Here is a 10829-nt window from a genome sequence, read left to right as displayed (position 1 = left end):
AGACATAAACAGCAACAGTCATGATGCTCGTTCCGACACTTCCTTATCCATATAACCAGCGATAGAGTACTGCTTTGTTTTCCAAGGCCCCTGTCGGTCATGTGCCATTTGAATTGTCCTCATGTTTCCTGCCCCTCACACCCTTGCATATGCGAGGACATCTCAAACATTTTGAATATCGTGGACAAATTCATTTCTTTCAGTTGTTCAAATCATGGGAATCTCGTACATTATATAGATTCATTATAGACAGACAAGAAAGCCGATTCCTACCTAAAATCATTCGAATTCTTTCTTGTATTCTAATTTCTTGAGATGGGGAATTTTGGGTTTGAAGCTATAGGCTTATCATCAAAAGTAGAACTAATTATATCATAAATAAAATCAATGAAATATTAAAATCTGTGAGTAATTAATTTGTATGAGTCACTTTTTTAATTCAGCTGCTAAAATACACAGCGATGCACTTGAAATCATGCTGTTCATCATTGATTTATTAGAATGTTGACGTCATGTTTTGAGTCATCTCAAACATGTAATAACAAAACCAAAACGGCTGCTTTGGCAACATATTCTTTATTTTGACTATTTTGATTTGAAGGCGAGGTCAATTGATACCTCACTAATAATATTAGCAAGCAGGACCATTAAACACAGAAGCAGGCAATGTATGATTATTCATTTTCCACATCATATTTTAATAGAGTTCATGTTTGTGATCTTGTTTGCAGTAGATAAATAAGCTAAATATTATAAACAGCTCTCATTCGCAGTGCAGTAGTTGCACTGAAAACTACAACCAAAATAATGAACATGTGGCTAATTTCTTTTCCCTCTCTCGCCTTCTAATTTCAAATCCTCGTCTGTAAGGATTTGGATCTTTGGAGCTGGAGGTTTGCTGAGGACAAAATGTGAAATGGCAACCAATTGTTGGAGAGATGCTAGTGTGCTTCCTGGCTACTGTCGAAGTGCCCAAGAGCAAGGCGCTGTCCCCAACCTCCGCAGCTCAAGAGGTACAGCACTTACGTACTCTGACATGTCTGCATGTGTGTGATCGGAATCTGTGTGGCATGTAACACAAAATATACAGCTGTGTGTGTTTGAATTTCGCCTTGAGGAATTATAATGACTACAATAAATTAGAAAATAATAATAATAATAAGTCAATAAAGTGGTGTTAGTGCAATTTTACCAAGGTGATACATATCCATATTATTGAAAAGGAGGTTTAGTGAGCTCTTTTCTCATACAGTAAATCGCAGGCCTAATAGCACAATTGCCTGTGCCATTGACATTTAAATTGCCAATCTGCTTGCTAAAAATCACACTTTTTCTTGTTTTCGTCACTCAAAAAAACACTTGCATCTCAAATCTTCTTTCCCTATTGAAATGAATTAAAATTACATTTGGTTCCAGCAGCCACCCCCCAAAAAACAACAACATTTTTTTGGCCCTTTTTCAATAAGGAAAACAGCGTCTCCAATATTTTACTTTATTTGAAAATCTAAATTTTTTTAAAAAAACAGTAATAACATAATCAAAACGAATGTAAAGAATTATCCAGTTTGTGCATCATGATTAATTTGTTGTGGCTCCTTCTGGTCTGCACAACTTGGCCACCAGGTGGCAGCATAATGCAGTCAGGTCCACACAAATGTAAAAGAGTTTCACAACTACTAATGACTCAGTAGGCTGCAGTAATATTTTTTTTCCCGCTGAAAATAAAGAAAACATGCCTGTAAGTACAGCTATATTGTCTGTCTACCTTTGTTGCGGCGCCATTTGTGTTCAAATATCCATTACGTAAAGCCCTTTTTTGTTAGCATTAAGATAGCCAACTTTAAGGAAAAGGTCATGTAATTGTTTTAAATACACAACATGTAATGTTTCTTCTTTTTATTGAGCTAATGTCCGTAAACGTCAACTGGGAATGGCATTCCACACCTAAGCCTCTTTTTTGAAGAATTGCTCACTGTCTGCCAAACTGTTGCATGCTGTGAAATGAGTTGACTTGAGTGCCACCACACAGTGCTCGCATGTCAAATGTTTGCTCTCAAGTCAAAGCAGAAAACGGCCAAACAACGGCTCGTATCTCGTAAACCTTGTAACTTGGATCACTTTTATCACCACTGTAATTGCAAAGTACATTTAAAAAATGTTCACTGAGTGTGTCTTCTAATAAAGGGAAGTCCTCATCGATTCTCATCTCATTCCTGACTCAATTTCAGCATGTCCGCCCCAGCTTGGCTCTTCTCAGTGATGGTAGCTGGCGACCTGATATTAGCCACAGTGTTGGGAGTGGTGCAATGATGGCGAAACGCTTCCGTATGACTCAGTCTGCTTTGCCCCGCGCAGATTCTACCCACGATCTCTCTCGATGCTGCCGGTGACAGCATCAACATGACGACGGGCTCCAGGAAAACGTTACAAGAGCTCGTCAGCATGGCGTACGTTCTCCACTCTATGTTTTCGCCCGTCACAAATCCCACCACGTGCGAGGCGTTGTAGGGAGCGTAGCACACCACGAACACAGCCAGCGTGGACAGCGACACCGCGAGGACTCGCCTCTTCCCCGCGGGTCGTAAGTTGGAGTGCCACACCAGGGTGACGCAACGCAGCGTGCAGAAGGACGACACCAACAGAGGCAGGAGGAAGAGGACCGCGGCCATCTCCAGGCGGAGGGGAAGCAGCACGGCCAGCTGGGAGGCATTGAAACGGTCGTAGCACGCCAAAGCGTCGTCCTTGACGGAGACGAAGTTGGCGCCGCCTTCCGCCACGAGGCCAACGCCGAGGTGAAGCAGCACGACGGCCCACAGGGCTGCGCTGATGAAGCACGAGATACGAGCCCGGCGGTACCGCTTGTAGACGAGGGGGAAGGCGATGCTCAGGTAGCGTCCCATCGTCACGGCCGTGATGAACAGGCAGCTTCCGTAGAGCGACGAGAATAGGAAGAAGCTATAAACGGGGCACACGGTAGCCGGGAGCCGCCAGTCTTGAAGCAAAGTCTCCAAAGCCTTGACGGGCAACCAGGTCACCAGCACCAGATTGGCCAGGCCGAGGTTGAGGGCGTAGACCACGTTGGGCGTGGCGCCGCGCTTCCGGGCTTTGCGGACGTACACGGACAGAACGAGCAGGTTGGCGGGAAGGCCCAGCATGAACGTGAAGGAGTAGACGAAGAGAGCGACCCAGTCCTTGACGGCCACGTGCATCGCGTAGACGCTTAATTGCACGACAACACTGAGACAAACAGGAAATCCTGCAAAAATGCGCCATCTGTTAGCTATTCTGTAGTTGCGTTAGTTGTGCCTCCGTCCCTATCAGATCCAAACATGGAGTCCCCGTTTGGGAAAGGGAGGCCGTTGTTCAATGAGCGACCGTCCTGACTGAGGTAGCGGCAACGAAGGCAGTGAGGCATCTTGTTGTACGACACATCGTGGCTGCGAGATACCGATCAGAAGACGCAGGCACTCATGCGGAAGGAGCGGACATTTAGCAATAATTGCCCTCTCAGAGGAGGGAAAAGCATCTGGACCTTGAAGTAAATGATTCAGAATAATTGAGGGTTGCATATGGTCATCTCTTCATGGCTGAGGCGCTTTCAATGATGTCAAGGCAATAACGGGAATTTTAGAGAGTTGCTTCGAACCACATGACGGTATACATGTTTGAAGATAATTGCTGAAAACGTGCTAAGAATGAGACCAATGTAGTGCTGAATTGTGCAGAATGAATTGTTAGCGTTAAACTCTTTCAGCATTTCAGTTTTCCTGATTTTTTGGGGCGTGACTAAACAGACTTCACTGGGCCTCGGCGTGAGTCGCCCCGCCACAACATTTTTAGGAAGTGAGCGCCTTCGTTCGCATCAGCGGTGATACAGTCCGCCGCAATTGCGAGTTACTACAACTACAGCAAGCAGTTAGCTAGGTAGCTGTGCCTACCCCACGAAGATTTCTCTTCCTTGGATGCCACAAATTACAGAAAAAGCTCCCTGCCGTTATTTAAATGATCAAGTCTTATGTATTTTGCGTTAGTGTAGGGATGCATACGTGTAGTGGTATTTGAATGGCAGTTGACAGAGTGAAACGTGGTTTCAGAGCATTCAGCTAACATGACCAAAGCGTTTGACAGCAAAACAAATAGCTTGATTTTCCCTGATTTTAAAGCCTCATTTTATATAGTTACATATCTTTTTTTTAATCATTCAAATTTGTCAGGGTCGTTAACAACCCTCTTCTCTGTGGTGTGTCAAATTTACAAGATGCATGTATTTTCACTTTACAGGGACTTTAACTAGATTTTTCAGGTATCTGTACCTGAAGATTTTTCAAACTTACTCTCTAGATTTGGAAATAGATATTTATTTTCTACACCTTACTTTGCCAAAATAGGGTCGTGAGTTTGTTTTCACCTCCACAGATGAGGACACAGCGTTTAAAAAAAAAAAGATGTAAAAAGAGACAGGAAAACTCTACCGCGGTTGAGATTGGGACCTGATCATCCCCATCTATCATCCATGGCCTTATTGAAAAGAATTCTTTGATGTTGGCTGAATTAAAAAAAAAAAAAAAAAAAACACATACTACAGAGCTGTATTTTTTTTTTCCAGTTATTATCATTAGCTAATTTGACACTTTTTAGAAACAGAGACAGAGTTGAAGAAAAGGAAACTGCAAACCCCAATTCCAATGAAGTAGTTATGCTGTATAAAATGTAACCAGATTTGCAAATCCTTACAAATCCCCAAAACATGGTGACTCTGATAGGGAACGTCGAAAGACAACAACAACAACAACTGTACATTTCAGAGTCTGTACTGTTGGGAGCATCTCACGGTTTTATGGTCAAGTGTGTTTGTGGGTAGGAGTGTGACAGAGGCGTGGGTGCATCAAGCAAAAAGCTTACGCTGAAATAAATGGAGCAGAAAATGTGCTGATTTGTTGTGAATGGGAGATAGCGAGAAAGGATTTGTTGTGAATGGGAGATAGCGAGAAATGTTTTTCCAGGAAAATGCTTGTTGCTTTTCAAAACAAGGCCTTTGTTGCCTCAAAACTTAAAACTAATGCCGATACTTTTCTCCTGCTATACAATAACGACTGTATTATAAGAACACTGTCATAAGCAGAAATTTCTACTTTTCATTTATTTCACTTCTATTATTTCTCAAATTATTTGGGAACACATTTATAAAGCAAGGGGGGGGGGAGTTCCAATAAAACACATTATGTGAAATCAATCTTTATTGTGTGTGTTTCTCGATCATCTCAGCATGGTCTGACATCATATACTGTAATATGCTTGTTGAATTTAAATCCCTTCAGGAGAAAAAGTATTACTATTATCATTGATATTATTAGTAACATATTAAGAACTGTTTCTAGTATTGTAACCCTGTAAAAGCTAAACTTAACAACCAAAATACACCACTTTGAAAATATACAAATTAGTTACATGTTTTTAATGTCTAACCTGTTTTGTTTTTTCTATTTATAGCATACTGTATACTTATATACCTGCATTTAAGTATTATGTATAGTATATACAGTCGGTGGGCGTCAGGATTCACATTATTATCTTCATGCTGTAAACGGCGTCAGATGGTCAAACATTATGACGAAGCCAAACAAAGCCATTAAAGATAACGCCCAACAAAAGTAATGACCTTAACACAAACTTGAGCCTTGTATGCACGCACTCAGATGCCAGAAATACATTGATAACAGGCCTAGAGGCAAGCCCCATTTTAAAAACAATTTCCATAAACATTTAACATTCAAGTCTTTAGCAAGCTGCACTTCAAGTCTTGTACTGAAAAGGGCCCTATAAGATATTGACAGTGCTGCATAATTGATGTATTGTCAAGATGTACTTAATTTTTTTTTTATGTCATGTCACTTCCGTAATAGCTGTAAAAAAAAAAAAAAAAAGAAAGAAATATATATTTGCATATTATTGGAATTTGAGTGAAAGACCAATGACAAAAACAAAATCCTACTGAGCTTCAAGATGCTTGCTGCTCCTGCCGCTCGAGCTCGTGAGGAGGCGCAGTGGTACTGGGGTGTCATCGCTGTATAATATCGGGATGAGGCGGCTGCGGATGTTGATGCAACGTTGTTCCAGGGCCAAAGCTTCACGTTTCCTGGAGTGATCCTGCATCAGTTGGTTGTGATGAAGCTTCAGCCTCTGTAACGAGTGCCTGAAAGAGGAGAATATGGGTCATTTTCTTGTCATTTTTTTTACATGAAAATGGGTTTACTGTTACTGATCAAATATGAAAATGAGTTTCTGTATTTAGCCACAGAATATTCTGTAACTGTTTACCTCTTTACTTACGAATGACCAACCTCTGAACAGGACCCTGTGCTTGCGCCACTTATTTTACATGAAATAAAAAACGGTGCTACTTCATAAATCATAAACATCATGCTCCACCGTTAAATGAAAATATCACATGAGTTGGCAATGCTAAAAGCAGGGATCCGCCATCAGCTTCATGTTATCAGAAGACATTTAGAACTCACTGTGCTTCACACAGCTTCTCCTTCAGAATGGCAATTGTAGCCTGCAGCTGGTTGACTTCGTCAACAAGGCAACGTTGCGCCTGGCAACAAACAGGAAGGAAAGACACAGTCAGACAAACAAACTTTTGTTTATTTATATGCACTTCATATCCACCTCATCTCTGCAGAGGTCCATGCCAGGCCGGCAGGTTCTGTTCTCCAGTCTGGTGTGAGCTAGCTTCATCGGCGCCGTCTTGGCCCGCAGATCCGCATCCAGCTTGGATATGTCGTCTTCCATGTCTGCTATCTCATCTTCAGTCTACAAGACGACAGCACAAGAAACCTCCTAGCTTCCCAATCTGTCATGACTGCATGTTATCTAGAAACTCACATTTTTCAATTGCCACTCAAGCTCACGACAAGCCTGCTGCTCTTGATGATTGCGCTTACGCAGTGTAAACTCTGTGGCTCTCTGCTGGGTCTTCAACTCATTTTGCAGCTATAGGAATTGAGGACAGGTGATGAAAATGTTCAAATAATAGGCCCAAATCTTGCATAAATGTTTGCAAGAAATGAGAGGAAGCATTTTTGTGATGGTCTACAAAAGGCTGTCAAAACTGTACAAAAAGTCATTTAGTGGCGGCGGTTTGTGGTTTTAACACACGTACGTTGACTCTGGTGAGACTCATGTCCTCCCTCATCTGCTCGGACATTTGCATTGCTTCACGGGCCCGAGCCAAATTCAACTGGGTGAACTTGATCCACTCGTATGGTGTGCACGAACTAAAGTGAATGAAAAGGACATTCGGCGGTTAACACAATGAGCCTATTGTTTTTTAATCCAGTCTAGTATGGTACATTACATGATCGATAGATAGATAGATAGATAGATAGATAGATAGATAGATAGATAGATAGATAGATAGATAGATAGATAGATAGATAGAACAACAGCATCTGTCTATTTGTCTCGTCTTCCAATACTCATGTCGTTTACCCCGCGGGTATTCGAGTAGGGTCCGGCTTCAGGGAGATCTGGGATGACGTTATTGTAAGTGCCAGACAGGTATTATCAATATCCAGAGTCTCCATCTTGTTTTGGATGTCAGCGGTCAGCTGCTGTCGAATTTTCTGCAAAATACTGGAAAGAAAAATCCCAATCTGAATTAGATCCGCGATATTGATGTCAACTGATACGACACAAGTCAATGTGGTGATATTCTTACACGAGCTGTGCAAATGCCCGGTCTATGTGGTTCTGCAGGCCTTGCTGCACTCTTTCGATGACATGCACCTCTTGTTTTAACTCCTTTTCCACGGGGTCGTTGACCAGCTCAAATCCTTGCCGTCCCTCCCTCAGGGTAAGGCTCTCCGTGCTGACCTCGTGGGGAACAGCTGTGGCAGCCAAGGTCTCCTCGGTCCGGGTTTTAGACTTCCACCACACACAATAAAACTTTTTACAAGATTAACATTTTGTCGTTTTTTTTTTTTTTTTTAAGGGAACATATTGTGGAAAATTGACTTTTTAATGGCTTGTGTACATAGGGTTGGTTTTCTGGAGTGCCACCAAGTCAATTTTGGCTAGGCTGGGCGAGGAGCCACTTTCAAGCAAAAGCCGGAGTTGGTTTGAAGTTGTCGTGAAGTTGTGTTTGGTGATGTGTCCATGCGCCACATACACACAGTGTAGTGAATGTCTACCTCCAGGACTGCCTATTTTCCCCACACACTAGACTCTGCTCCTGCAAGTAGAAGCTGCTTGCTTGCCTGGTCAATCCCCCTAGCTCGAAACCCAGTTGTCATGGTCATGAAAGCCGTACTCCTAAACAGGCTAATTTCAGCAAGACAAGAAAGGTGCGGAATGCATGCTATAATTCTTGGTCCTCGCTATGGATTGCGGGATCCATAGCTCAGTGATTAGAGCACTGGTCTTGTAAACCAAGGGTCATGAGTTCAAGCCTCACTGGGTCCTCTACAGCAGTGGTTTAGAAAGACACTGCATTGAACCAGGATGAACTGCAAATAACATTTCTAGGTCTGATTAATTTGACCTCAGAGCTTTTCACTGCACATGTTCCGTGTTTCAATGCTTTTGCAGAACTTGCCGTTCGATCAATTAATCAACAATTAGGACGTTTACTTCTATGCCTTTCTGTGACTCTTCGAGTCTTTCTGTAGCAACCTACTCGTGATACTGATTTTAAGCTCAGTGGCCATTTTCCTCTGAAACATCCAGTTTGATATTCGCCATCGATTGATTGGTGTCATCTTGGTCTCGTGGTGTCAAAATGAAAACAGCACGATGAAGAGGACTGTTTAAATGCCAATTCTACTTGAACCAGGAAATCTATTGGTCGATTTATGGATCAAACACCCGATGTGAATGTTGCCGTTCAGCTCCTTGTTAGAGAACAGAACGTTTTGCAAAAAGTCCTGAAACATTGAAGTTGACCTGTAAGGTCATCGTACATTTTTGGTTCATCCTGAAGCTTCACCCAAAGTCATATATCCCTTCCTTTTTGTTAGTAGTGCACGTTTGAGAAACATGCAACAACAATACACTTTAAGGCTACAACAACTCAAACATGTACAAAACCCCATCTAAAGACTTGGCGGCACATCCTACAAATGAGTTCATAACATTTGTTCATCTTCTTGAAGAGATTACCAGTGTCAGAGCTTCAATCTCGTCATCTACTTTCTGCGCACAGGTCACGAGCAGATCCTTACATCTTGAAACTTCCCAGACCCGATCCCTCAACATGCGGGAGGTATCGCTTTCATCCCAATTTGTCTGTGGAGGGTTTAGTACGGGACATCGTGAACCAAAAAAAAACCCAATGCCAATTTGTGGGGAAATGCATGTTATGGCAATGGCGACGTCAACGAGGACCCACCTTACAGTCGGTGTCTTTGCGGAGTGACCTGCTCTCTTGGCGGATTGCATTCGAAAGATGTCGTTCAAGCTCTGCAGTGGCAGACAACTGTTCGTTGTTGCTGCACCACTCTGGCACACCGTAGTGCACGATGGGCTTGTCGGGATGTTTGGCCATTGCACCGCTTCAATGATAAGCGAAGGGTTAGGCATCTGGATTACAGAAATTCCACACGACGCAACCTTAGTCAAAATCCCAATAAACCCTGCTTCCAAGACAAAAATTAAACATAATGTTGTTTTTTTGTGGTGATTCATGGAGCGGTCCGTCTTCACTCACCAGAGGTAACTGCTTCGGTTACATTACACCTAACTTCACCTACCGTGAATGAAGGAGCAAGCATTGAATTACATCGTTAAACATTGATTTGAACTTAAGCAGTACAGTTTTCACCATCCTGCTCTAATAGGCTACATGAGGGGATTGCTCTTCAATCACTATCACATTAAGAAAGAATATTGTATTAAAGTATACAGCAATGTTGCAGCAACATTGCTCTTTCACTGGATAACAGGAGGTACAATTGACTTGTGCGTCCACCTGTTGCCATTCATACACCAGGTTTGTGTTCAACCAGGCCCAGATTTCACACTCAGTAGGTACATTTATCAGGAATCTAAATGAATTACTCCCCACCACAGTCTGGGAGTAGGGGTCGTAAATCTGTCTCCACCACAACAGTGTACCGTGACGAATCTGCACATCTTGATCGCAAACTGTTGTCACTGACACATTATTCATTTTGTTAACCCATTTACAAACATGTTACGTTTTATATCCATTTTTTTGTTGAGTTGTTTAAGCACAACAACAACAACGAGTGGTTTTTAAAATGTACTTGGAAGAAATGTTAACGTGACACTAAGGTGAAAATCTGCCTGTCAATGGAAGTTCGATAGCCCACAGACATACGGTAGCCGAGAAAGCTCAATAATACAAACGCGAAGCAGTACGTACCGTACTAACGCTACAACCGTATTAAATACATTCGATTATAAAAAATGATATTAATGTAATACAACTTAGAACGGAGATCTACGTCTCAATAAAAATGGAGCATTCTCTTTTGTGAGAATTTTAAAACAACTGGCATTGAATCTGATGCAATCTGATGCGTCGGAGACTGTACAGCTACGTATTTATACAATTATAATTACTGTAGCCCACATTCAAGTTCAACGTTGCCATTTGTAAAACCACCCAAGATACTATTTAATTTTCAATAAATTATTGGATTTATTTGGAATGTTTCCGTAACATTCCTGACATTTCAACTGGTGTCACATTAACGTGACCAAAGTTTTCTGTTAAAATGTGACTCACCTTAGTTCCAGAGTGGAAAAACTAGTTGGCGCGTGCTGGTTGTTGCAGGACGGTTTCCATAGCAACGCCTCGGTTC

At 42.1% G+C, this 10829-nt stretch overlaps 2 protein-coding genes and 1 non-coding gene across 3 annotated transcripts; 1 reads left to right on the top strand and 2 right to left on the bottom strand.

The window, feature by feature from the left end:
• Window positions 1-2207: 2207 nt before the first annotated feature.
• Window positions 2208-3209, bottom strand: si:dkey-211g8.9 (free fatty acid receptor 3). Its single transcript, XM_061665629.1, has one exon. It carries the CDS (start codon window positions 3207-3209, stop codon window positions 2208-2210), a length of 1002 nt encoding a protein of 333 aa, XP_061521613.1.
• Window positions 3210-5947: 2738 nt separating this feature from the next.
• On the bottom strand, window positions 5948-9777 carry tekt2 (tektin 2 (testicular)). The gene is made up of 9 exons (XM_061664936.1): window positions 9392-9777; window positions 9163-9288; window positions 7724-7929; window positions 7495-7638; window positions 7166-7280; window positions 6889-6996; window positions 6673-6816; window positions 6519-6598; window positions 5948-6193 (listed from the first exon to the last, which is right to left on the bottom strand). Exons 1-9 carry the CDS (start codon window positions 9545-9547, stop codon window positions 5989-5991), a joined length of 1284 nt encoding a protein of 427 aa, XP_061520920.1. The 5' UTR covers window positions 9548-9777; the 3' UTR covers window positions 5948-5988.
• On the top strand, window positions 8394-8466 carry trnat-ugu (transfer RNA threonine (anticodon UGU)). Its single transcript has one exon. It is a non-coding gene; the product is annotated as a tRNA-Thr (tRNA).
• Window positions 9778-10829: the final 1052 nt, after the last annotated feature.

Source organism: Phycodurus eques, chromosome 20 (genome assembly GCF_024500275.1).
Source record: "Phycodurus eques isolate BA_2022a chromosome 20, UOR_Pequ_1.1, whole genome shotgun sequence".
Lineage (NCBI taxonomy): Eukaryota > Metazoa > Chordata > Actinopteri > Syngnathiformes > Syngnathidae > Phycodurus > Phycodurus eques.
The sequence above is the reverse complement of the archived record's forward strand: the minus strand, read 5'-3'. Positions and strand labels throughout refer to the sequence as shown.